We start from the raw sequence: 27,481 nt of genomic DNA, 5'->3' as shown, positions 1-27,481 counted from the left end.
TTGGCAGACAGGTTCTTTACCACTAGCACCACCTGGGAAGCCCAGTCTGCTTAGAGTATCTATGGATGTAGGCTCTTATCAAATGATTTTTATGCAGCTATTGATCATGTGACCTTTCTTCTTTATTATGACCATGGGTTATGACTAGTGATTTCCAAATGTTAAAACCATCTGTGAATCTCTGCAACAAACCCAACTCAGTCATGATTTTTTTTCTTTTTATAAACTGCTGATTGTTGGATAATACTCTGAGATTTTTGCATCTTTGAACATTTTTGGAAATTAGTGTGTGACTTTCTTCTGTTGTACTGTTCTCAAGTTCTGGTTTCAAGATTATGCTAGTTTTACAAAATGAATCCAAGTATTCTATATTTTTCTGTTTCTTGGACTACTTTACATATTACTGAAATAATCTCCTTAAATGAGGTAGAATTTACCAGTGAAGCTTTCTAGGTCTATCATTTTGGGGAAGGTGTTTGATCATCAATGCAATTTTTCTAATGGCCTGAGACTAGTCAGGTTTGCTATGTCTTCCTGAGTCTTTTTTGGTAAGTTGTATTCCTGTGGGAGTTGTTTGAGTTTTCAAATTTTTGGCAAAGTTTGCAGTATCTTTATCTTCATATAGCCTATACCAGAATCTGCAGTGACGTCATCTCTTTCATTCTCGAGATGGGTGATTTCTGCCCTTTTTTTTTTTTCCAGTGATGGATCACACCACAAACTGGTCAATTTTATTAGTTTTGTTGAAACCAAAATTTCTGGCTTCCTTAATCATATCTATTTGTGTTGTTCAGTCACTAAGTGGTGTCCAACTCTGCGACCCCATGGACTGCAGCATACCAGCTGTCCTTCACTATGTCCCGGAGTTTGCTCAAACTCTTGTCCATTGAGTTAGTGATGCCATCCAACCATCTCACCCTCTGTCATCCCCTTCTCCTCCTGCCCTCAATCTTTCCCAGCATCAAGGTCTTTTCCAGTGAGCCAGCTCTTTGCAACAGGTAGCCAAAGTATTGGAGCTTCAGTTTCAGCATCAGTCCTTCCAGGAATATTTAGGAACTTATTTCCTTTAGGATGGACTGGTTGGATTTCCTTGCAGTCCAAGGGACTCTCAAGAGTCTTCTCCAACACCACAGTAAGAAAGCATCAATTGTTTGACGCTCAGCCTTCTTGATGGCCCAACTGTCATATCCGTATGTGACTACTGGAAAAACCATAGCCTTGACTATACAGACCTTTGTCGGCAAAATCTGTCTCTGCTTTTTAATATGCTGTCTAGGGAAGCCTCTCTATATATTTATGTTTATGCTATTTCAATAATTTCTACTCTTTAAAAATTAATTGGAGGATAATTACTTCACAATATTGTGATGGTTTTTGCCGCACATCAACATGAATCAGCCATGGGTGCACCTGTATCTCCCCAAATTTCTCTTACCTTTACATCTCCTTAACCTTTGGGGGAATTTCCTTCATTGTCCTGTTTGTAAATGCTCAGCCTTACCTTTTTTTGTACTCACTTAGGCCTACCCATTTTTAAGTATTAATTTAGCTTAATCCTACAAGTTTTGATATGTGGTACTTATAGTTCAGTTCAAAATATTTCTTATGAGTTCCTCATTGACACACAGATTATTCAGAATAATTCTTTTCTAATATATAAGAATTTTTCATTTTTTGTTATTTGCTTCTAGCTTAAAGCTAAAGTATGGCCAGAAAACATACTCTGTATAATTTTAATACTTTTAAATTTGTTTAAATTTGGGCTTAGTATAATGTCAATTTTCGTAACTGTTTTACGTACGCTTGAAAAGAAGGAATATTCTGTAGTCCTGTGGTGCAATGTTCTAACTATTCATCAATAGAGCCAATTTTGTTACCTGGTTTGCCCAAATCTTCCATATCCTTCCTGCTTTGTCCAATCAGTTTCTAAAAAAGAAAAACTATGCTAAAACTTCCCAAATACAATTGTAAATTTGAATGTTTCCCCTTTTAGTTCTTTAAATGTTGAGGCTCATCAAGGGGGGAAAGAATGACTCAAAACCCACAACACTGCCAGTAGGAAAGAAGCTTCCTGCCCGAAATGAGTGAGACAAAAACACCAGCAAAAATAAGATGGTATATTCAAATCTCAGTATATCAACAATAATATTACACAGAAGTGGATTAAGGGCTCCGACTAAAGAATAAAATTTGTCAAGTTGGATTAAAAGACAAAATCCAACAGGAGGCTGTTTACAGAAGCCACATCTAAAACATAAGGACACAAGAGGGTGGAGAGCAAGCCTGGTCCGCCTGCCTGACAAGCTCCTTCCGGAGAGTGGTGATGTCTTGGGGTGTCTCAGGGGGCTAAGGGCCCCCATTCTACTGGACCCTTGGAGGGGGCATCTGGAGGCTGTGGGGCCCTGCCTTGACCCACCCAGGTGGGACCTTCCCTCTTTCCTGCCTCACAGTGGCCTCGGGCTGACAAGCGGTAGTCGGGACACAGGGGACCCTCATGTGTGCAAGCGCCCGGGGAGGGAAGGTTCTCTGCCCCCCACCTCCTGCCCCCGGGAATTCCTGAGTTCACAACAGTCTGTGGTTTCTCCTACCAAAGTGACCACACTTCCTCATCAAGTAGATGAAGACAGACACAGGACCAAACTCCTAAACTGCCAACAGGTTTCTCTACCAGATCAGTGGTTCTAGAAGGCTTTTCAATTCATGCCTTGGGAGGGGTGTTGTCCACGTGGCAGTGGACCTGGGGGGAAACACAGCCGCAGCTCATGGAACCTCCCACCGTTCACTTCATGGCTGACTTTCCACATTCTTAAAAAAGGACCTGAACTTCTCACAAGGTCCAGCTGGACTGGGAGCCCCCCGGCCTGGGCGGCATCAGGGCACGCACTGTTCTAACTCGGCCGGAGGAAGGCTGTGCATCCCCGAGCAAGTCCCTCGCCCTCTCTGAGCCCGTGTGCTCCTCCGTGCCTGCAGCACAGGGTGGTGCAAAGGCTGGTATTTGCAAAGCCCACAAAACCGAGCCCTAAAATGCCACACGGGCGTGTACAGCGGGCCACCCCGACTCCTGCTACGGAGGGTGAGCAAAGGGCCAGACAAGCCCTCCTCCTTCCAGCCCGAGCCCCTGGTCCACAGCGCTGACTCCATCAGACCCTTCCAATGGCTCTGAAACGGCCCAGCGTCACTCCCTACACAGCCTGGAGACAGCTGGACTCATCTTTCTAGGAAGAAGGCCTAGACCTCTTCTGTTCCTTATTCTTCATCAAGTTATGGCTAGCTGTGAAAGCTGCGTGTTTAAACAACCTACTTACATGATCTCATACACCTAGCTTCTGAGACGGTCATCGAGGGACTTGCTCCAGTCCTGGAAACGTTCTAACACTCAGTTTTGATGGTCTGTTTACCCAGCACTTGCCTCTCCTGCCATTGGCATCAGTGCCTGCTCCTTCCACAGGGACCATGAGCAGCACAGGCCAGGCCCTGCGTGTCCCCAAAAACCCGATTTTAGGGGTGCACTGGGCAAACCAGCCAATGGGCCCCCCTTGAGCACTCACTGTGGCTACAGCCCCTCTGGGTCCCAAGCCGGCTCAGGCCTCAGTGCTGCGCCCGGTTCCCTGACAGCACAACTGGGCAGGGCCTTCCCAGAGTGCGTGGACCGTCCCGAGGATTCCTCAGATCAGGTAAGGGCTTGGTGGGGAAAGATCAGGAAAAAAGATCGGAAATGCAGTGATGACAAGCAGGTCACTCCTGATGCCCCAAGTGAGGGGTGGGACCCAGGGCAGCCCGGTGACGCTCCCTCCTCCCACCAGGACCAAGACGAGCTCGGTCCCTCATGTGTGTCGGGGGTTGGATTGTGCACTCCCGTCCCCAGATTCACACACTGGAACCCTAACAACCCCAGGACCACGAACGAGACCTGAATTAGAGATGAGGTCTTTACGGAAGCGATCGTGTTAGAGGGAGGGCGTGAGGATGGTGTCCTTAGACAAAAGGGACACTGAGGGGCATGAGCAAAGGGAGAGCGCCCTGGGAACGCGAGGACAGTCAGCGACCAGCCCCGCAGAGGGGCCTAGGGCAGACTTGGAAGAAACCAACTCTGCCGACACCTGCGTCCTGGACCTCTGGCCTCTGAACCGGGAGGATGTAAACGTGTGTTGTTGGAGGCTCCTGGGCTGTGGACTGTCATTACGCGAAGCCAACACATGCGCCGCTCTCTCCCTTGGAGTCGGCAGGATTCTTCCCCTAACATCGGGCAGGCTGCTGGATTCTCCGGAGGAGGCGGGAAGGCAGGAGCCAGCTTGTCCCCAGTACTGGTGACAACCACACAGCCACACTCTGCTGCGGCCCCTCTGAGTGCCTTTCTTCCCCTTGGCAACCACCTTCAGTAACTCAGAATGCACACAGGTACATCCAGCCCCGGCCAGGGGGTGGTGGAGATCTGCCTCAAAGGGAAGCTAAGCCCCTGTGGACCAGGAAGACGGGCACCACGCTCCCCAGCGCTGAGGTCAGGATGGCAGGTGCTGAGATGAAGTGGTCTCATGGCCCCTCTGCAGCGGCCCGGGGCACCCCGGGCACATGTGGTGTGCCCGCACATGGCACACACACACATGTGGACGCACACCACCCTCCGCCCGCCTTGGCGGTTCCAGTGAGAAGGGCCAGAGGGGGAAGCAACATTTAAATGAACCTGAGTCAAGAAGCCAGAGGCATGGTTGGGGAATGCAACCCCCTCAAACGGCGGCCTCCCTGAGCAATGGTCACCCTGGAGTCAGGGGGCCCCTTCACGGCCTCAATGTGGAGAAGGTTCTGCTGGAGGGGGGCGAGGTGGCCGGAGGTGGGGCACCCTCCGTGGGGCTGAGTCCATGAAGGTGGCGGCTGGGGGGTCCCCATGCTGGGTCCCTGAGCTCTCCACCCCACTGTTCACCCTCAAGGGCTCTCTGGAGCCCCACCAACACGCCACCTGGATCCTTCGGCCACCTTGGGATCCTGGGTGGGGCAGCCACCACACCCCGCGGTTCTGCCTCTGCAGTGCCCACCGAAGCAGCCACCTGGGGGGGCAGGGCAGCCGGCAGTGAAAGGGGAGGGGGGCTCTGGTGGGCCTCGGGGTGCCCGAAGGGGTGACGTACAGTCTGCACAGCAGGGCCACTGCAGGCCGAGGAGTGAGACTGCCAGGGAGGGCTGGAGCCGGGCCCGGGGGGCTCTGCTGAAGGGGTGTCCAGAGGCACCCGACGGAGCCTCCCACTGGACAGGCCCGATGACAGTTCCCCGGCCCTGCAGCCTTCAGCCAGGCCCCCCCGCAGGATCTTCGGTCTTGGCCTGGGGGGGCCCTTGTGCCTCCAGTAGGGCAGGTGTCTGTGGGCAGGGCCGCTGGACAAGCGAGGGCCCCGGGGAAGTCCCTTGGGCCCCGTGCCCCGCGGGCGCCGCCCGAGTCGATCCACCTGGGTCCTCACGGCAGCCACCTCCTGAGCCAGGCCGGCCAGGGCCCCAGCTAGCCGGTCCAGCTTCTCTGAGAGGGCGGCGCCCAGGCTGTGGAGCTCCTGTTGCAGGGAAGCCCCACAGGGGCACGGCGGCCGCGGGGAGGTACCAGGTGAGGCCCCAGGGACAGCGGCTGCAGGCTCTGGCTGGAGCACACCCCCAGGAAGGGGCTCCCCATCGGTCCCGGCTGAAACCAGAGCGGGATGCGGTGAGTGTGTTCAGCTGCTGGGACCTTCCCTCCCCCGAGGCCCTCCAGCTGGTGTGTCTGTCACCCTGCCCACTAAGGGAAGGAAGGGTCCTGGTGACTCAGGCTGGGCAGCATGGAAGGCTGCCCCCCTAATTCACGGGCAAGATAGATCACAGGCTGGGTCTCCACAGAAACCAAGCTGGCTTAGGACAGAGGCCTCCCCACCTCCTAGGAAAAGGACTGGTGGGTTCCTATGCCACCTCTGGGACCTACCGCTGCCTCAGAGCAGCTAATTCTGCCTCTGGAGGGCCGGCGGGCAGGGCCCAGAGAAGCTGCTATGAGGCAGGGCCGTGTGCAGTGTCTAGAGAGGACCCAGGTGTTTCTAGCGGAGAGACAAAGGGGGCCGCATCAGCACCTAGCACTATTTGCTCTTCAGTCCCTAAGTCGTTTCCAACTCTCTGCGACCCCATGGACGGCAGCACACCAGGCTTCCCTGCCTTCACCATCTCCTGAGTAGCTCAAACTCATGTCCACTGAGTCAGTGATGCCGTCCAACCATCTCATCCTCTGTCGTCCCCTTCTCCTGATTTCAATCTTTCCCAGCATCAAGGTCTTAGTCATAAGCAAACCACAGGGGTCCCCACCCCCTCCTGACCTTTATCCTCCCTAATCAAATTACAGACATAGGACTTAAGTTACTTTAAAAAAAAAAAAAAGTCACCTACTCCTTCACCCAAGCTTCTCCTGGACCTCGTCTTCACCCAAGGCCAGCCTCATAAGGAGCCGCAGGACAGACCTGGTTTCTGGCCATGTCTGAGTCCCCAGACCGGCTCCAGCCTGAATCTCCCAGGACCCCTAGGGCTTCAAACAGCAAAAGTGGAGACTGGAGCCCAAGGACTCAAACGCTGCCCAGCCATGTTCTTCAGGAAAGATCTCGGCTAAGGGTCAGCAACGGGTGCTGCTGTCCTGGGTGTCTTTCTACCCAAGCTGGGGCAGTGAGTCCATGGGCCTCGGGCCAGCTTAGCACTCCTAATAAACAGCTGCACCTCCAGCCAGGCCAGGCCCATGACACGCTGGAGCCCCCATCACAGGCTTCAAGTGTGAGGATCTGGGTGCATGGCCCAGAGCGGACTGGGCACCAAGCCCCGCCCGCCCACCTCTGCTGTGGTCTGGAAGACCTTCCCGGGGTTCAGGGTACAGACGCCTCTCTGGGGACCTCCCCGCCTGGTCACTCACTACTGACCCTCATTATCCCTACCTGTTCTCTAAAGTCCCCTCAAACCCCAACCTTGATCCTGGATGCATCTATTCAGTGTTTCTTTTGCCTCTAAGAAGTGTCTGCGTCCTTTCATAAAATAGCCAGCTATTCCTATAGGAAAACCCTGAAATGAAATAAGCCAGCTGAAGGGGACTCGACATGAGGCTCTTCCTACTTATGACCCAAAAGACCCTGGAAGGCTGTTCAGAGAAAGCCTACCCCAGGCTGTGGCCCCAGGGCTTCTCACCAGCCCACCCTGCCAAAAGGAGCTGAGCAGCGGGGAAGGAGGGAGGGGTGACTGTGCAGACGCTGAGCCCCAGCCGCCCCCCGACCCCGTGCCTGTGGGGCTCCCGATACTTGGGGGGCTGGGGAAGCCCCAGCTCACCTGTCACACCTGGTCTTCCGTCCCCAGGCCCCAGGCCCCTGGACTCTTCACCGGCCGTCGGCTTCCAGGACTGGGGCCCATGGGCTAAACCAGGAGGCTGGCAGGGTCCAGGCCCCGGCCTTCTTCCCAGCTGAGCGGCAGGGCAGGGATGCACAGCGGACCGCACAGGAAGAGCACAAAGCATTTCCGGTGTGGCCACGCACAGCTCCGCCACGGCCACACTGACGGGGGACACTTGGACATGGCCTAAAGCAAAATGAAACTTTCAAGCACTGGTGAAATGAGACGCAAGAGGGTTACACTGGGCTCACCAGGAAGCCCATCTCTGGTTGAATGGCTGGCTGGGGCCCGCGGGCTGAGTGAGGGTGGACATTGTTTCCGGAATCTTCTGCGGCTCTAGCATGAGGCCTCTGGCTCTCCCAGGAGGCTGGAGAGAGCAGATGGAGAGGGCCATACCCACAGGTCCAGCCCCTGGTGAGGTTCCTCCAGGGACGTGCTGGGGGCCCTGTGGGTCCATGCCCGGCCCACTCTGCTGTCTCCTGTCAGGCCCACGGGCAGGAAGGAACGTGGGGACCAGCCAGGGCCTGTTCAGAGGCCAAGGACTGGGTGGAGTCACTGGCCTGAGTGCAGCAGGGGGGGCCCCCTTCCCAGACCTGGCAACCCACCCACCCCTACCTCCTCCGGCGCTGCCCAGGGAGCCAGGCGGTCCCAGGGTCTCCAAGCACACCTCTCTCCAGGGTGAATGGGACCTGCCTCCCACCTTCTCTTCTGCTTTTCCTGCTGGGAATGATCACTGGGTCAGGACTGGACTGAGAAGCAAGGAGGCGTTGATACATATATATATATGTACGCTAAGTCACTTCAGTTGTGTCCAACTCTGTGTGACCCCATAGACGGCAGCCCACGAGGCTCCCCCGTCCCTGGGATTCTCCAGGCAAAAACACTGGAGTGGGTTGCCAGTTCCTTCTCCAATGAATGAAAGTGAAAAGTGAAAGGGAAGTCGCTCAGTCTTGTCCGACTCTTAGCGACCCCACGGACTGCGGCCCACCAGGCTCCTCCATCCATGGGATTTTCCAGGCAAGAGTGCTGGAGTGGGGTGCCATTGCCTTCTCTGATATATATGTATATATATATATACATATATATATGCATGCATGCATGCTAAATCGCTTCAGTCGTGTCTGACTTTTTGCAACCCTATGGACTGTAGCCCACCAGGCTCCTCTGTTTATGGGATTCTCCAGGCAAGAATACTGGAGTGGGTTGCCATTTCCTTCTCCTATTATATATATCAAGTTTACTGGGCTTCCCTGGTGGCTCAGACAGTAAAGAATCCACCTGCAATGCACAACAGTCAAGTTCAATCCCTGGGTCGGGAAGATCCCCTGGCGGAGGGCATGGCAACCCACTCCAGTACTCTTGCCTGGAGAATCCCATGGACAGAGGAGCCTGGTGGGCTACAGTCCATGAGGTTGCAAGGAGTCAGACACGACTGAGCAATGGACACTTCGACTTTCCAAGGTGATTGCCAGGTCTTTAAACACACTCGTCTGACAGCCCTGGGGCCCCAGGGGCCTCAACATCTCCACCTTTTTTTCTTGGACTCGGCTCATCCTACAGGGAACTCAAGTGTGACAAAGGCAGAGAGCCTTCTGGCAAGAGTCAGGCCAAGTGATGAGTGGGACTGTCCTTGCACCCATGGCCCTCCTGGGGGACACGCTCCCCTCCTCCAGAGACCCCGGGCTCACCTGCACTGAAATCGCAGCGCTGCCCGGGCTCACGTCTCCTCGAGCCTTCCCCAGGGCTGCAGCCAGCACGGGGGCCGCCACGTTGTGGGGACAGGGTGCCAAGGCCCTTGCTGCTGGGAAGATGGTCCCTCTCTGGCAAAAACAGAGCCGGGGTCAGGGTAGCGCTCACATGCCGAGGCCAGGCTCCTGGTCCCCCTCTCCCCCCAACAAGCTCACCCTGCAAGGGGTGCTGCCAGAGCTCGGGTTCCGGCCTCGGGTCTTCTCCTTCTGAGCTGCTGATGCTCGAGCTGGAGCTGGAGCGTGGGCTGGGGCCCAGGCCGGCCAGGCAGGCAAAGCGCAAGGGCCCCCCAGGCAAGATCCCCTTCAGAGAGTTCTCCAGGCAGTGGAGCGGGGAAGGCTTGGTGGCTGGCCCTAGGCAAATGGCAACCAAAGAGCGCTCTGTCCGTGAGCCCAAGGACAGGCCGGAGGGCCTCGGCCTCCGTGGACAGGCACGCAGAGCTGGTCCCCCTCCAGCTCAGCCCCACACAAGCCCTGGGGGAGCCTGAACAGCATCCCATGGCCACAGGAAGCGGAAGGAAGCAAAGCCAGATGCTGGTCTGGCCCCCAGGCACTCTGGAAGGCCACAGCAGAAACTTCCAGAAGCTTGGGTTCCGAGTGACCCTGGAGGCCACTAACAGTCTGGTTCCAGCCAGGCTCTGGGTCTTGTAAGCCAGGCAGCCCGTTCTACTTGTGTTCACTCAGGACCAGCAGCCTACGGAGAGGCTCAGTCAAGTCCACGGGAGGCCCCCCGGAACAGCGCTTGCCTGGAGGGAGTATGACAAATACCTGCACTTTCTCAATTAGGTCAGGCCTGACCCGCCCACTTCAGCAAATCTAGGCAAGGATTCCGCTGTAAGTTCAACTGAACTGGAGCAGCAGAAGGAGGAGACCCCCACCCCCCAACCCCGACCTCCATCCCCAGGCAACTAGAATTAAGGAAATAACCGGTCCTTCGCCCAGAGAAACCCAGCCTCTGGATGAGAGCAGTGCTTTCCCCACTTGCTTTCAGCACACCTTGGAGCGCTCCAGCCAGCAGGCTTTCGGAGACGCACGCACACACCCTCCAGCCAGCAGTCCAGGAATGGCTGAGACAGTGAAGGAGTGGAGGAATAGGAGGGGAAAGGGAAAGTCTATTCTCTCATCAAAGATTTTACACGGAGGGGAGGAGACATGCGAGCGAGTCCCTAGGCAAGAATCCCGCTCACCGTCTCGAAGCCACCTCCACTGTCCTGGCCTGGCTGCCCCAAGGTCTCTGGGGCCTCGTGGGGAGCAGGTGGGCAGGGCACCAGAGGCAAGGGCCTGCGGGCTGGCCAGTCGGAGGCTCCTGGCAGGCACGTCACCCCCACGCTGTCCCAGGTGGGCTGGTTCACAGGCCTCGCCCCTCAGTCCTGTTTCAATGAGAAGCCAAGAGGCCCATCAGCTGGGAGCCCTGAGTTAGCACGCAGGCCAGGGAGGCGCTGTTCAGAAGACAAACTCTGGTCCAGGATGTTGGATGACGCTACCGAAGTGGGACACACCCTGGCCCTGCAGATGTTCCCAGGGCCACCCTCATCCTCCAGGATCTCATTATTTCTGGACCCAGCTACCCAGCCTCCCGGGAGCCCCCACAGCTCAGCGCCGTGCCAGAGACCAAGGCCAGCATACAGACACCCTGTTGCCAAGGCCCCAGCTCAGGCCTGGACTCGGAGCAGCACTGGGGGGCTGGGTGTCCAGGCCCACCACACCCCTCCACCCAGGAGAACAGCGCTATTGGCCTTGTGGCCTCCCACGAGCCTCTAGCCAAGCTGCTTCCAGAAGGTTGACTCATATCAGGCCGGGAAGTGGGCCTGCCCACATTACCTTCCATGCCTGCTGCCCAGTTCCTGGGCTCTGCTCGCCGTGGCCCTCCATCTCCAGCTGAGGAGCAGGGCCAGGCAGGCTGCAGCCGGGGCTCAGGTATCTCTCTGAGACAGTTCTCCAGGCCCTGGAGCGGGGAGCTTCCCACGGGGCTTCCTGTGAAAACCCAACACTCACGGTCCTGGCCAGCCAGAGCTCAGTCCTGTGAACCCCAGGAGCCTTGCCCATGTCCCGGGTCCACTGCAGCTCAGGCCCTGGACCTGTCACACCAGCTCAGGGCACCCAGAGGGAGACCTGGCCCCAGACCCGTGTCAGCCCTGCCTCTGGGTGGCCCTGGGAGAGGCCCCCTCATCTTGACTGCCTACACAGAGAAGCCAGTCAGCAGGCCATCGGGCCAGTGACGGGGGAGATGGGCCCCGAGGCTGGACTGTCGTCAGCTATTCACTATTCACGTGACTAGTCAAAGAGGGAAAAGGGTACAGATGCAGCAGGTGAAGAAGGAGAACATGAATGCATTTCAACTCGAGGATAAAAACACACTGCAGAAATCCTATTTCTAGTGACAGCGCTGGAGAAACTATAGCCACTACATGAACTGAAATTCTAGATACAGGAAAAGCCCTCCCCTTCCACATCTCAGCCAAGCTCTTTCCAGAAAAGCATCTTTGCTGATGCGGGCGTCAGGCAGAGAGGGGGAGAAAAGAGAAGCTGCCAGAGGTCCGAGCATCGTGGGGCTGGGACCTCAGTGTCTTGAGAGGAGTCCTGCATGTGGCTTCCCCACGGATGCTGCGGGGTTCTGGGGCAGTGCAGGGAGAGCTAGGGGGCTGGGCTGGATGCGTCCACAAGGCGGTGTGAAGTCGCCTGCTGTTTGGGTGACTCAGAAAACAGGTCTGCCGATAGAGAACACTCGAGAAGGAACCACAGACACTGAGCAGCTGCAGGAGAAAGGGGAGGGGGCCCGTGCAGCGCCGAGGACCCTAAGGCCAAAGGGAAGCGGGAAGACAGGGAGCTCGGTGGAGAATCCGCGAGAGGGATGCTCGCCTGCGCAGCATCCCTGGAAGTGCAGGAACCGGCAGCAGGGGTGGCTCAGGGGACGCAAGTGCTGGAGAGCAGGGGAGGGAGGCAGACACCACCGACCCTCTGCAACCTAACCGCAGCTTTTCAACAAGACGAAACGAGCACAGTACCTACTAAAAATTAAAAAGCAAAGTCAGCTGCCTGTTGGGAGCTAAAAGCTCCCCTACTCGAGGGGCTGAGCTGTGGTGGGCGCAGGAATGCGGGCCCTAAGCCCATCCGATGGCCCCAGAGGGCCCAGCACAGAGCCCCAGGGGGGCTTCAGGCCTTTCCACTGACAGTGTGAGGCCAGGACACAGAGGTGAGCCCCGGGGAACCAGGTGTCCATGAACAAGGCAGATGGGGAGCCCTGGGATTATTCAAGTAGAGAAAAGGGTTGAGGTCCTGCAAGGTCCCCTCACGGAGGGACCCGGGGGAGCACACACCAAACACACCCTTCCAAGATGGTTTTACACGTTTTCCCTAAGTTAGAGAGTCAGTCAGATGTTACAGACACTGACTTCTTCAAGGCTGGGATAAGGAAGTATTTGATGCTTCTAGTAAGAATGCTTCTAGTAAGAAGCATCAAATGCCTTCTAGAGATCTTAGATGTTGTCCTGCCTTTTCTGAGCCAAGTCACTAAAACAGACCCCCACCCCCCAAAACAAGTCCTGCGCCTGCTCTCTGCAGCCGCTCCAGGCGCGGAAGCCTGGTTTGGACACTGGTCGGGTCGGACACGTGGCGGTGGGCAAGGACGCTCCCCGCCGCCCTTCCCCAGGACCCACTCCCAGCCTCAAGCTGGCCATCTCACCTTTTCTGGGCCGATGCCCCTGGCTGCGCTCAGGGCTCTGGAAATCTAGGTCCCCGTCGGAGCTGCTAGATGACGAGAAGCTGCTAGGGGTGCCTTGGGAGCCCAGGGGCAGGGCCGGGCTGTCTCTCATGCAGCCCTGCAGGCCCAGAGCCGGGAGAGGCCCTATGACCACATCTGTGGGGAAAAGCACAGCTGGCATCGAGGGGAAACCGTGGGCGCTGGGCTGCGGACAGGCGCCCCGCCCCGCCCCAACGCCTCTCCCGTGCGATCTCCCCTGAGGTTAGGGTGCTCATGGCCCTGATTAAAATCCAGTAGCTTGTTAACCCACATAAACCCAACTGCTGGCCTCAGGGGCCTAGAGGGTCAGTGAAGCTCTCAGAGGTGGCAGGGGGCAGAGTTTAACTGGCTTCCACCAAATGCAGGGGTTGTTGGGGGGCAGGCATGAGAAGGGGCTGGGAGACAGGGGCATGTGCGCCCCCCGCTTTAGCCTGGGATGAGGAGGGGGGACCTAACGGCGTCCTCAGCATTCCCCCCACCGACCCCCTTCCGTACACAAGGATAAACGCCACCCTGAGCCCATGGCACAGGCTACCTTTGCTGTGTGGTCCAAGGCGCGGTAGCTCGGGCCTCTGAGACCCGGGGTCTCCTGGCTGGGGGCTCCGGGACCAAGAACTGGCCGGTGGCTGGGGAGGTAACGACCCACTCAGGGGAATGCCCTTCAGACAGGCCTCCAGGGCTTCCAGGGGTGAGCTCGAGGCGCTGCCGGCTGGGACGGGGAGATGGCCCGTCACCATCTCTGGCCCGTCTCCCCCCACCGGCCCAGCCCCGGCTGACTGCCCGGCCTGCCTGTCTTCCTCAGGAGTGATGAGTCCCACATTAGGCGTGGGGCCTGCCAGGCAGGATGCCCTTCCCTCAGGGCCGGCTCCCATCAGCTCTCTGCTCCCCAGTCTGGAGGAGCGATGCCAGCCAGCTGTACCCAGGCCCAGGGGTGGGTGGAGAGAGAGCCACACGCAGTGGGCAGCTTCCTGACACTTGGGGATTCTCTGCAAAACCAAGGCCCTTCTAATGGAAGGCTCCCTGGGCAAGGGCCTGGGTTAAGGAGGATGGAGATTAAGGGATGGGACGAACCACTTGGAACCCTGGAGAAGGAAATGGCAACCCACTCCGGTATTCTTGCCTGGAAAATCCCATGGACAGAGGAGCCTGGCGGGCTACAGTCCATGGAGTCACAAGAGTCGGACACGACTTAGCGACTAAACCACCACCACCACCACCTCTTGGGAAGGATGCCCAGGTGGACGCCTCTGTCCACGCGCGAGACACCCAGGTGCCCCTTCCCTGTGGGCTGGCAGAACCTTGTTGGGGGCCTGAGACCCCCACCCGGGAGGACTTGAGCAGATGAGCCCAGGCCTCACCTTGAGCTGCAGGGCCCCAGCTGGGCATCCGGACCTGGGCGAGGGCAATGTCTTTGACATTCCTGGGGCTGCTGGTGGCAGAGGAGCTGTGGGGCTGCTTGCTGAGCTGACAGGATGTGGGCTCCAGGGGTCCCTGGGGCCAGCTATCCTCCACCTTCACTGCAGAGAGCATGCTGCTGGCTCCAGGCCCAGGCCCCGGAGGAGGAGTCTGGAGGGGTCGGAGTCCTGTGGGAAGTCACTCATGAAGTCTCTATAGGGTCAGGATTGGGTTTCCATAGCCCCCAGCTTCCACAGCCATCTCAGCTCCAAGACAGTCACTGCCCAACCATCAGCAGATGGACCAAATCCCACTTTCACGTCTAGAGGTTTCTACTGAGGGGTGATGCCAAGCCAGCCCACCCCAGGAGCATTGAGTCAGGGTCCTGCTTCCGAGGCCAGCAGCCAAATGACTCTCAAGAGTTCTGGAACACCAACGACCCATGGTGAACCCAAACGATCACAAGAACCCCCACATCAGAACGAGCCCCGGAATGTGCACTGCCCGGAGCTCTGCCTTCTGCTTTTTGTCTCTCCCTCCCAGTGATTCCCTCCTTCCTTTTGGAACCCTCAGCTCCTACTATAAGAGCCAACCTGGAATGTTTTCACACTGATGCACTCCCACATGCCCAGCTCCTTCTACAGCGTGAGCCCCAACGTCTGGCCACTCTAGCCAACACACTGACATGCGGGCCCGAGTGTCTGGTGGTGGAAGGTCTGCTTGGAGCAGAGAAAGGAAACAAGCGATGCCCAGGGGCTCCCTGCCCAGCCGGCGGCCTTTACCTCCAGAATTCCTTTTCCAGGCCCCTGGGTCCTCCCGCAGCCGTGGGTCACTGGCTCCTGAGGGGCTGGGATGCCTGTCCCGAGCCTCGGGGATCTCCTTCAGACAGTTCAGCAGGCCCTGGAGGGGACAATCTCCCGAGGCTGCCTCTGTCTTCACTACAGGAAAAAAGGAACACGCGTCCCCCTGAACCCAGTGACCTCAGTCTTGGTGACAACAACCGAAAGAGGGATCAATTAAAGGTCCAAGGCCAGAAACCCGGGGATGTGGGTCTTCTTGCAACTCACTCAGCCTTGCGCAGGGCCACTGTCTTCTTAGCACTTGGTTTAAAAATGCCTGGCTACACCTCCCAGAGCTGGCTGGGTAAAAGGAAGATGAGGTTCTGCTCTGAGAACAAACAAAGGAAGTGGGTGGCCTGGCTCACTACTTGGAAATGGTTCTCTTGGCCTTGAGCAGAACTTAATTTGAGGACGCCCAAGCGTTTTACAAACACTTACACACACATCATTAGTGTGCCTAAGCCTCAGGACAGTCCTCTAAGGTGAGAACAGTTACCCTTTTTACAGATGGGAAACCGAGGCTCGAAGCCCCAAGGAGCTTTTCACATTCTGCCCGGCTACCGAGCTTCAGAGTTCAGGGCTGGGGCTCCAGCCCCCACCATATCACCCCCATCCCCAAAGCCCATCCCAAGGATCCCGCATAGGGTCAACAAGAAGTGCCCCTCAGCCTCTTATTCTCAGATGTCCCACCTTAGGATGAGTCAAGAACCCATAAGAATCCAGGGCAAAATCTATTTCTGGTTTTCTTCCACAAGCTGATTATGCTGACCACGCTGTTCCCTTAACACAGCCATCTGGCTCCAGAAATGTGACACTAGAGATACCGGAGCAGCCAAGCTGACAAGGATCCTTAGGGAAGACGCCATACCTACAGAGAAGTATCTACAGAGAGCAACTGGAGCTCTCCACGGGCTCAGAAACCTTGGCCCAACGAGACAGGTCCGCAGGGACTCACCGGCCCAGGGAGGGCCCCCAGGCCCCAGCTCTGCCCTGCTCAGCTGGGAGGCACCCAGGCTGGGGGCGGGTGGCGGTGGCGAGCTCCGTGGTCCCTCGGGGCCCTGGGGCCCAGGCTCGAGGATCTCCTTCAGGCAGTTGATGAGGCCTTGCAAGGGGCTGTGCCCAGGAGAGATGCTCGCAGCTCCTGCAAGGCCAGCCGCGGTCAGGTTTCCCACCCATGACCACAGGGATGCCGTCTGCCAGGTAGGACCATCAGGAGGCCCCAGGTGAGGGCCACATGATGCCTCCCCACCTGCCCCCCATCCTCAGCCCCACCCTCAGGAAAGCCGGCCCCTCACCTGCCCCCGGGGTCCCTCTCTCCGGATTCCTGCGGCTCTTGCTACTGCCCTGATTGCAGGTGGCAGGGCTGGGCTCCCGGCCAGGGGCTCCTGGGCTCCCCTCCTCCACAGGCCTTGGCTTGTCGGTAGTTTCTGTTGCAGAAGAGACAGGCAGGCCTTTCCAGCCCAGGCTCCAGACCCTGAGAAATTGCCCCTTCCCAACACACACACAGAGGATGGGCCTCCCCAGCTTTTAACTGCTCCCCAAGGGACAGCTGAGTCCTGGGAACTCGGTGGCTCAGCCAGCTATGACGGGCTTGTTCCCAGAGTCCATCCTAAGGTGCAGGGTCCTTCCCCATTTCCTTCTGGTGTGAATGTAAACACAAGACTGCTCGCCCCGGGGACCCTCCCGTGAGGGTCTCTGATTGCCTCCTCAAGTTTCTGATTGCCTCCTCAAGTCAGGCCCCAGCCTTGCACTCAACATTTCTCAAAGCTGGACATGTGGGACTCCAGAGCAAAGGTGCCAGCTGATGCCTGAAACTACGAGCTAAGTGGGGCATGCTTTTCTTTTTTTTGGTGGCCACCGGCATGTGGAATCTTAGTTCCCTGACCAGGGATTGAACCCATGACCTCTCCATTGGAAGAGCAGAGTCTTAACCACTGGACCACCAGGGTTAAGCCCCTGCTGCTGCTGCTGTTAAGTCACTTCAGTCGTGTCCGACTCTGTGTGACCCCATAGATGGCAGCCCACCAGGCTCCCCTGTCCCCAGGATTCTCCAGGCAAGAACACTGGAGTGGGTTGCCATTTCCTTCTCCAATGCATGAAAGCACTGGCTATTTTATGCCATATTAATTCAAAATAGTTTAGATAAAAATAGACATTTAGACAAATGTAAAATCCGCAAGCATTTTAAAAATAAACTGAGACCCAGAGAAATTCCAAAGGCCAGCCTTGTCTTCCCCCGCTGTTAGGGCTGTCCTGATGAGAGGTCTGAGTGTCAGGTCCGCAGACACGCTGCACACAGCACTCCACGAGTGAGGCTGAGCATCCTGAATCCTCACTGGTCCCCAGACAGAGGCCAGCACCAGGCCTGCTCCGCACCTCCCCCAACTCCGCCCCACTGAGGAGCTGGACCCAGTTATAAAGGAAACCAAGTCCTGGAAAAAAATCAAGAGGGTGTGGGCCCCCTGCACTGAGTCCTACTCACTGATGGGGAGGGGGCTCCCCGGCCCCCTGGCCCCGGGGGTGCTGCTGGACGAGCTGCCGCTGGGCGTGGCGGCCAGGCCAAGCAGGCCCACGGGTGTATCTGGAAGGCAGCGGAGCAGGTCTCGAAGAGGGCACATATCCTCCGTCACAGCTGCTGAGGGGGGTGGGGGGGGTATTGGAATTAAGCCTGGCAGGAGGTACAATGTCCCAACACTGCCCCATGCTGGCCCTTCCTTGCCATGTTCAACTAACAACGACCAGGATGTCAGTAACCTCTGCCTTGCCATCCCTGGGCTCCAAGATGTAGATTCAGGCTGTGGCCTTGTTCTGAGAAGATCGTCCCCAGCTGACCATCAGCTGAGGGGACGCAAAGAAACCCTGCAGGCTGGGGCTGGGGGGAGAAACTTCTGGGGAGGCGGGAGAGCCTTGCAAGCTTGGGGGAGGAAGAAGTCTGGTAAGACAGGGAGAGCACAGGTTGTGGGGGACTCAGCCGCTGGGCACTCATCTACACAACAGGGACGGCCTCATCCACCACTGTAGGGCAGGACGCGACGGGGGCCCCAAAGGCGTGGATGAAGCTGGGTCAAAACCACTAGAGAAAGTCAGAGGCCACAGTCTCTCCCCCGTCCGTGTCCTCTCAGGGGACCGGCCTGCCACCCAGGCATTCATATTAACGGGTAATTCCACCCAGGGGCCGGGCCGGCAGCTTGAACTCGTCTGTGGGATGCAGCGGGGCCCCCCGTCAGACTCACCCTGGGAGCTCACAGCCACCCCATCCAGGCTGGCTCCCCCACTACTCTCGGGGCTGCCTTCCCCGAACAGGAACTCGGGGATCTCCTGCACGAGCTGCACCAGGGCACTGAGGTGCAGGCTGTGCTGGGGGGCTCCTCCTGCCAAGAGACCACAGTGAACTCCGGCCCCCTCCCCCAACATCAGTCGGCACATGCTGCGTCTCACGTAATCCTCCCACCACGGGAGGGGCTGCAAAGGAGACACTGATGTGCGCAAACAAAGAGAACCTGGGTTCAAGGCAGGTGCCCTGCGCGTGGGCACAGCAGGACCAAGATGCTGGGGGCTGCGGGTAACAGAGCTCCTCTCTGCTCTGTCCCTCGGTCCCTGTTGGGCCATGGAGGGGACACCAAGGGAGGACTGCCTCCCCATCTCCGGCCACCATCCGGACTCCTGCCTCTCCTGCCAACCCCTGGACCACATCCACCCCCCCGAGCTCTCTGGACCTTCAAGGGCTGCAACTGGCTCTGCTTGGGTGGCGGGGGAGGGGGCCTGAGGGGCAAAGACTCTCCCAGGGTGAGCCCAGGCTGCTTCTGAGCGCTTCACACAATGAGCAACAGTATACCAGGCTCCTGGTTCAGAGGGGTCGGGGTGAAAGGTCAGGGAGGGGTGGGTGTGGCGAGGTGGGGAATGCTGAGGTCACAGTATCCTGTACGGAATGAATCCAGGGGCCGAGGACCACACGGTGGGAGGGACATGAGTGAGTCCACCCAGGGCCCAGGCAACCCAGGGGGTCCAGGACCCACCCCGAGGGGCTCTCATCTGCACAGATTACTCACCCAGGGGGCCTCCTCCCTGGGGCGGCTCCTGCCGGTCTCCAGCACGGCTCCGGGCCCCCACAGCTCCTCCAGGCTCTGAGGGAGATAGGAAGGCCGAGAGGGGGAGCGGCTCCGCCGTCCCTGGGAAAGAAAAGAGGGACCGTCCCCGGGAGTGGAAGCCGGCCTCCACCCTTCTACATCATCACACCAGAGGCCCAGGCACCCAGACATCCAGGCACCTATGTACATGTGTGTATGTGTGACCACCCAAACCCCATGTACATGTGTGTACATGTGTCTCCGTGTGACCACCCAAACCCCATGTACATGCATGTACATGTCTATCCATGTGACTTCCCAAACCCCATGTACATGTGTATACACATCTATCTGTGTGACCACCCAAACTCCATGTACATGTGTGTACATGTGACCACCCAAACCCTGTGTACATGTGTACACACATGTCTGTGTGATCACCCAAACCCCATGTATATGCATGCACATGTCTATCCATGTGACCACCCAAACTCCATGTACATGTGTGTACATGTGACCACCCAAACCCTGTGTACATGTGTACACACGTCTGTGTGACAACCCAAACCCCATGAACATGCATGTACATGTCTAGCCATGTGACCACCCAAACTCCATGTACACGTGTGTATGTGACCACCCAATCCCTGTGTGCATGTGTACACGAGTGTGTTTGTATGACCATCCCAAACCTGTGTACATGTGTGTACATATGTGTGTCTGTGTGACCACCCAAACCCCAGGGACCGTCAGAACTTCCAAGACCAGTGCCATTGTGCCAGCTGTTTGGCACCCCCACCAAATCGCACCCAGACCCTTGGTACTGTCCACAGTAACAATGGCATGGAAGACCTGAGAGGCGCCCCCAGCTCAGTGTCGGCTCTCGGACGCCACCTTGCTGTGTGAACGAAGACTAAGGCCCCACGAGACACCCGAGCTCCCAGGCAACCCTGGGCCCTCAAGTTGCTGCGCCGGCACCCTCCCACCCGACAACGGCCCCGCTCCTCACCCAGGGAGGCCAGCGTGTCGTAGTTCTCCCGCATCACGTCCAGGTAGAGCGCCCTCTGGCCCTCCCCCAGCAGCCGCCACTCGTCCTCGGAGAACCGCACGGCCAGGTCCTGGAAGGCGATCGACACCTGTGGGCACAACCTCAGGGCAGTTGGCTCGTTCCCTCCCAGCAAGGCCGCCCAGGAGTGGTCCTCGGCGTGCTGACCCAGCCCACATCCCCTGGTGGACACGGCGTGGGCACCTGACACATGGAAACAGGCAAAGGGGCAACGGGACAAGAGACGTGTTCCCAAAAAGGCATGCTGATGTCTTCACCCCGGTAGCCGAGAATGTGGCCTTATTCAAAACTAGGGTCGCTGTAGATGAAATTAGTTAAGCTAAGGTCATAATGGACTAAGGTAGGTCTTTAATTCAATATCTGGAGAAGGAAATGGCAACCCACTCCAATACTCTTGCCTGGAAAATTCCTTTGGATGGAGGAGCCTGGTAGGCTACAGTCCATAGGGTCGCAAAGAGTCGGACACAATTGAGCAACTTCACTTTCATTTTCCTTCACTTTAATCCAGTATGACTGGTGTCTTTATAAGAAGAGGAGCACAGACAGACCCACAGGGAGGAAAAATCCACGTGACCAGGGAGGCAGGAGTGATGGGGCCACAAGTCAAGGAATCCCCAGGGCCACCAGATGCTGGAAGAGGAAGGCAGGATCCTGTCCTAGAGTCTTCAGAGAGGGCATGGGCTCGCCAACATTTTGATTTTGGACTTCTCCCCTCTTGCACTGTGAGATATTAAATTTGTTGTTTAAGCCCCCACCCCCGCTTTGTGAAAGTATTTTCATGGCAATCCAGGGAAGCTAATACAGAGAGTCTCGTGGCCTGCAGCTCAGGCCCAAGAAAACATCAACTCCAGGATGGGAACTCCAGCCAGCCCTGAATTCACCATGCTATAACAGGTTTTTTAAGATGGTTATGGAGGAGACAGGATGGCTCTTGAGTACAAATAAATGATAAATAAATACAAATAAATGTGTGTGTGTGTGTATTAGTCGCTCAGTCATGTCCACCTCTTTATGACTCCATGGACTGAAGCCCACCAGGCTCCTCTGGGCGTGGAATTCTCCAGGCAAGAATATTGAAGTGGGTTGTCATTTTCTTCTCCAGGGGATCTTCCCAATCACTGAATATTCACTGGAAGGACTGAAGCTGAAGTTGAAGCTCCAATACTTTGGCCACTCGATGTCAAGAGTCACTCATTAGAAAAGACCCCGATGCAGAGAAAGATTGAGGGCAGGAGAAGAAGGGGGCAACAGAGAATGAGATGGTTGGATGGCATCACCGACTCACTGGACACAACTTTGAGCAAATTCCGGGAGATAGTGAAGGACAGGGCAGCCTAGTGTGCTGCAGTCCATGGGGTCACAGAGTTGGACACGACTTAGCAACTGAACAACAGCTCCTGCATTGCAGGCAGATTCTTTACCATCTGAGCCACCAGGGAAGCCACTGCTAAATGGCTGAGTTTAATAGCACGGCCCTGGCTGTAGCAGCAGGCGGGGAACCCAGCAGAGCTGAGTGGTGATTCTGTTGACCAGCTAGTTCACGCCAACAGATAGCTTCTATACTTAGCAAACCAGATAAAAAATACTCTGCGTCCTTATCTTCTCCCATCAGAGTTTACTACCTAACAACTGAAAACACAAAAGAGCTTTTAGGCTCAAATAAGGTTCACAGTTCCCTTTATTGAGGACTGAATTTCTCACCTGATCTTAGATCGACTAAATCACAATTGTGTTCAGTGCTTTCAGAACCCAGAAGCTGACATCTTCAAGCTTCCCAGATGATTCTGACACATTCTAAGTTTAGAATCAGAGTGCTGGGGAAGAGCTGCTGTCCAGTTACTGGCTCAAGACTGGGCAGACCTGCCTGGGCTGCCAGAAATGAAAACTACTCCGGTAAACGGGACCCTCTCCTCCCCGCAGGGGAGAGCTGTCCACTATAGAACGTCTGTGAACTAGAACTCACCGACAACTGCAGAATACCTTTAAGGGGTAGTGAACATTTAGTGCCAACTTCTAGGCTCACACGGTGAAGAAGCTGTCTGCAATGCAGGAGCCGCAGGGAGATGTGGGTTCAATCCCTGAGTCGGGAAGATCCCCCAGGGAAGGGAATGGCCACCCACTCCAGTATTCTTGCCTGGAGAATCCCATGGACAGAGGAGCCTGGCAGGCTACAGTCTACAGGGTTGCAAAGGGTTGGATACCACTGAGTGACTAACTCATTCATTTTTTTTTTTTTTCTATTTACAATAGGGGGCTCTTCAATTTCTACTTGAATACCCATAGCAACTATGGGGGCTCACCACAGTCCTATGGCTGGCCTAATCTGGCATTAAGAAGTTCTGGGACACAAACAGGCAGAGTGTGGAGGTTTGACCTTGACCCCAGGAGCCACGTGGCTGGAATTCCAGTCCCTGCTTTGCTTACATTTAGCTCTGGGCCCAGTAAACTCATCTATAAAGGAAGATCATAAGAACCTCTCTCATAGGGATGTTGTGAAGAGTAAATGAATTACTGTGAGAAAAGTGCTCAGAACAAATGCTGGGATGTGGTTAAGTGCTATGATTCCTGCTCCTGCAGCCAAATCTGTCTGCCTCACATCCACTGGCAGGTCACAGTTGGCCACCTCACACACCACTCCTAACCCCAAATGCCTCTTTGTCTCCTGGCTAAATATACCAGCTCTTTTAGACATCCGGAAGAGATGGTTTCCAGGCCACTCGCCACCTCAGCCAGAAGATAAACTCTTGTCCAACAAAGTCGGGAACAGGAACTGACTGTGGCCAGGGTAAGTGGGTCCATTGGTAGCAGCCCCCACCCAGAAAAAACAGAGGAGTGTGTGTGTGTGTGTGTGTGTGTGTGTGTGTGTGCACGTGCACAAAAAAGGTAGGGAGCAAGCACAATGTGCAAACCCTCAGGCCACAGACTCGGCCTGCGGGTCCTTCCCAGGGCAAACCCACTTTCCTGGCGTGTTTCAGGCTCAGCCCTGAGCCCTGCTGCCCCCACCTGTGGGCTGTGCTCCCACAGCCTCTGGGCATTTGGGAGTCACGTTAGACAGGAAGACAGGAGGCGCACCCTGTTCCTCTCCATCTGACTGTGACCTACTAGCCCCCAAGGCCACGGCCAGGCCCTTTTCCATGAAGACACACAGCGTAAGGACACACCCCAGGACACTGGATCTGAACGATCAGTGATCCAGCCCCTCGCTGTATAGAGAAGGAAACTGCGGTCGGAGGAGGCCTGAACATGGGGCCCTTGGGCACATCTGAGCAGAGATGGGGGTGATGGTGGAGGGTGTCCTTCGGCTTCCTAACTGTACGGCCAGATCTGAAAAGGAGACTGCCCCTGCTCCCACAGCAGCCAATCTGCCTGTTGTTGTTGTTCAGTCGCTCAGTCGTGTCCGACTCTTTGCAACCCATGGACTGCAGCACGCCAGGCTTATCTGTCCTTTGCCATTTCCCGGAGTTTGTTCACACTCACATCTATTGAGTCGATGATGCCATCCAACCATTTCATCCTCTGTCGCCCCCTAACCTACCTGGCTTCTCGCTTTTTCCCAGGAGCTTGTGGGGCATTAACGCCATCAAGGTCTTGGCACAGTGATGCTCTGCCTGGCCACAGACTGCCCCAGCCCCTCATTACCACCCGCTCCTGGGCCCTCAAACCATGGAGTTGGCAGTTGCCTGAGGTTGGCCCAAGCTAATGAGCCACAATTACAGAGCTGGCTCCAGGCTCCCCCAAAAGGACGTCCAGCAACTCCCCACTGGTATCATCAGGTTTCCTAGCGCCTTCACCGCCCTGCACACAACTTGCACCCGACAAACTGGTCCCAGGCTATGACAGATGGGGCTCCCCTTGTAGCTCTCGGACCTACATATCTCACCTAATGGCTAAAAACCTGGGACCCTGTTCATGCCCTCCCCCATCCGGGAGCCCAGGATCCTACCAAGAAGGAAAGTGCACAGATTTATTCTTTCTCCTTGGGCCTCCATGCCCATCGCTCCCAGGATAATTTTTAAAAGCCACGCCAAGAGAGTGCGAGGCTTAACCCAAAGGAGTTTCCAAAGATGGAGCTCCGGCTCCAAGTCCCTTACACGGAGGGGACGGGGAGAAGGGAAGAGGAGGGGTCCCAGATTCTGGACTTCCCTGCACCAAATCCTGCGCACCCCAACCCCCAACGCACCTCGCCCGGCCAAAGTTAGCGGGTCCCAGGCTCGCCCCCCGCCCTCGAGGCCCGCACAGCGTGGCACTGGGCAGGCCCGGCCAAGGCGATCGTCTGTCCTCCCCGGCTGCCGGCGGGGTCCCGGCTCGCGCGGCGCTGTCCTGGCTTGCCTTACCTGGCCCGCCATCCCGGACTCAGTCTCTGCTCCCGACTTCCGGCACGGCGGGGGGAGCACTCGCTCCGTCAGCGATCTAGGTCGGCGCAGGAGGAAATCGGGCCCTGGGGAGCGGGCCGCAGGGGAGGGGGCAGGGGTAGGTGGGCGTCCGAAGCAGCCCAGAGCACCGCATCCCAGGAGAGGGGGACCAGCCCCCGCGGCCCTCCGGGCGCAGGCGCGAACTACATTTCCCAGAAGGCGCCGCCTAGCCGGCAGGGAAGGCGAGGGGCGAGGGGAGGGCGGGGCGAGCCTGGCGGCGCCCCCTCCCCACTGGTTATGCCTAGACCCGGTGAAGCTTGCCAGGGGAGGGGCTTGGCGCCGGGATCTGCCTTGTGGCCAGCTCGCTGTGTGCTTGCCGGACTAAACCCGTGCATCCACACATCCATCCATCCATCCATCCTTTCTTGCATCCAACTTTTACTGAACGATTCCTATCCGCCAGGTGGGGATGCTCGGATTAAACGGGATCCGTCTCTGCCAAAGGACGAATCCCGCAAGCCGACCGTGACTAGGGAAGGGGTGGGGGAAGCGGACCCCGAGAGGGGCGGAGGGGGCTGCAGGCTGGACCCCGTGACTTGGGTGGTGGATGGGCTGGAGTGGCCGCCAGACCCCAGCGCGCGCTCAGGTCTGTCCCCCCGCTCCCGCGCTCACCCTCGCCTTGACCAGGGAGCCACTGTACCTGTGTAACTATTTGCTGCTCTCTTTTGTTGATTTGTAGACGTTCCTGGCACGGAGTAGGCCCTCAGATAAATGTGTTGAATGAATGAAGCGCGAGCCCACCATTCTATGGGTCAGAAAGGACGCAGAGAGGCTGGAGGAGAGTTGTGTTCTCGGTGCGGGGGAGACGATCCCCGGCTGGGCCTCATCCCAGGTCTGGTGGACCCTTGTTAGAACAGCTTAGAGAAGGCGGGCTCGTGGGGCTAAACCTGCGGTTTGCAGAGGCCGAGGAAGCCGGGGTCCAATAGGAGGCGACGCCTGCCGCCCGGAGAGCCCTTCCCCACGCCTGCGCCCCCGACAGTTCTCTTCCTCTGGACTCAGAGAAAGGGAATTTATTGCCCAGAAATCCCAGTGTTGGTCCCTGTGGGTCTAACCTCCGTGGGTCTCCGCTGGCCTTGCTGCGGGTCACCTCCCAGAACTTTGGGGTACAATGTTGACCACCTTGGCCTGGCCTCCAAGGAAAGACTGCGTGGGTAGAACACCCCCAGTGACTGTCCAGCCCCTTCCCTGGACAGAGCCCCCTTCTCCACACCCAGGGAATCACTGACACAGGACCCATGTTGTGAAGCCCACGGTCCTGAAGATCTGAAGATATCACAAGGTGTCAGGCGGTGGAAAAAGGCAGGTGCAAGTTCAACATCTGCTCTCAGGATTCCTCAAGGCCACAGTGCCCCTTGGTAAGTACCTTACTTGTGCTTGGTGCCTAGGGCCCTTCTTGCTGAGGTCAGCTTTCTCCTGGTAGGTATCCCTTCTCTCAGCTCATCCCACATGCCACCCTTAGTTTCAGAATCCGTAAACTTTAAAATCCCTTCACTTAAAAAAAAAAAAAAGTAATATCTCTACCCAAGAAAGATATGTTTCCTTTAGCATGTACAGGCTTGGTACCTCTTTGATTCAACCTCCCCCTTACCTGACCAGGCTGGGGCCCCAACTGTAGACTCTGGGTCAACAATTGCTTTAAGCAATTCACCAACATCCTGTGTGCTGAATGACCCTGTTGCCAAAAATCAATTTGCAAATGGCCAGTTCTCCCAGTGCCTGAGAAACCTCTTTCCTACCTTTAAATTGTAGTTGTACCTCCCACCCCATGCCGGCATCCACCTTGGCTTCTGTAACTGCCGTGTAAAATGATTGTGGAGAATGGTCCTAAATTTAGATCATTGTTTATTTGGCGGTTCTGCACACAAACAAAGGGAGGAATGCAAATGGAACACAATTTTTAAAGATTTTCAATAATTCAGATTGGTTTTTCAGCAACTCAATGTTCAGTGGTTTGACTTTCATACACTTTGCTTTTGGCTCTCTGGTCATTCTGTGAATTGGCTTTTGGTGAACTAGCCAGCTACAGTTTTCCCAAATAATTTAGCTAGCTTCCTGTAGAGATGCTGTCTACTTCTCCTTGTGAAAACAGCCACAATCAATTTGAGTATTTAAATATTTTCTGATTTTTGTTATTTCCTTTTTTATCTATTAGAGTACTTTTTAGTTTCTGAATGTATGTCTTTAATGATGTTATATTTTTGTAATTGAGTTTTGCCTTGCATTTAAAAAATGTAGTATGTGATGCTCATATTTTTAAGGATTTTCTGATACGCACTTTGTGTTAAAGTTATGCAATAAATGTTTCAAAGTGTTCTATGTTTGCTTCAAAAGAGTACATATGTGTGTGTGTGTGTGTGTGTGTGTATGTGTGTGTGTAGAGATCAAGTTACTTCTATTACATCAAGCTTGGGTTGTGTTATTTATGTCTTCTATATCTTTTTTATTTTTTAACTTTTGATCTATCCGTTACTGAGAAAGATGTGTTAAAACCTCCTATCAATCTTGTGCGTTTGTCAATTTCTTCCTGTATTTCTGACAATTCTTGCTTTACATATTTCGAGACTGTGTTTACAAGTTTAGAATTGTATTTTCCTGGGAAAGTGTTTATTTTATTATTATGAATTAATTCTCTTTATCCTTAATAATACTTTTAATCTATACTCCATTTTGCCTGACTTAGTATTGCTACATTAACTTTATTTTTGATAGTATTTGTTTAATATATCTTTTGCCATCCTACTTTCAAACTTTCTGGATATTTATATTTCAGTTGTGTGTTTTATAAGAGTATGTAGCTACATTTTGTTGTTGTTGCATAATCCAATATGACAATCTCTATCTTAATTGGCAAGTAGTCTA

General features: G+C 55.7%; 1 protein-coding gene across 1 annotated transcript; it reads right to left on the bottom strand.

Moving 5' to 3' along the window:
• Window positions 1–2,110: 2,110 nt before the first annotated feature.
• On the bottom strand, window positions 2,111–25,667 carry KRBA1 (KRAB-A domain containing 1). Its single transcript, XM_055589416.1, has 17 exons — window positions 24,545–25,667; window positions 20,154–20,280; window positions 19,127–19,201; window positions 18,311–18,448; window positions 17,560–17,709; window positions 16,373–16,504; window positions 16,033–16,218; window positions 15,021–15,176; window positions 14,202–14,426; window positions 13,379–13,552; window positions 12,787–12,960; window positions 10,926–11,078; window positions 10,292–10,474; window positions 9,264–9,458; window positions 8,996–9,179; window positions 7,300–7,520; window positions 2,111–5,656 (listed from the first exon to the last, which is right to left on the bottom strand). Exons 1-17 carry the CDS (start codon window positions 24,554–24,556, stop codon window positions 4,776–4,778), a joined length of 3,366 nt encoding a protein of 1,121 aa, XP_055445391.1. The 5' UTR covers window positions 24,557–25,667; the 3' UTR covers window positions 2,111–4,775.
• Between the last annotated feature and the right edge of the window lie 1,814 nt (window positions 25,668–27,481).

This window comes from Bubalus kerabau, chromosome 8 (assembly GCF_029407905.1).
Source record: "Bubalus kerabau isolate K-KA32 ecotype Philippines breed swamp buffalo chromosome 8, PCC_UOA_SB_1v2, whole genome shotgun sequence".
NCBI lineage: Eukaryota > Metazoa > Chordata > Mammalia > Artiodactyla > Bovidae > Bubalus > Bubalus kerabau.
The sequence above is the reverse complement of the archived record's forward strand: the minus strand, read 5'-3'. Positions and strand labels throughout refer to the sequence as shown.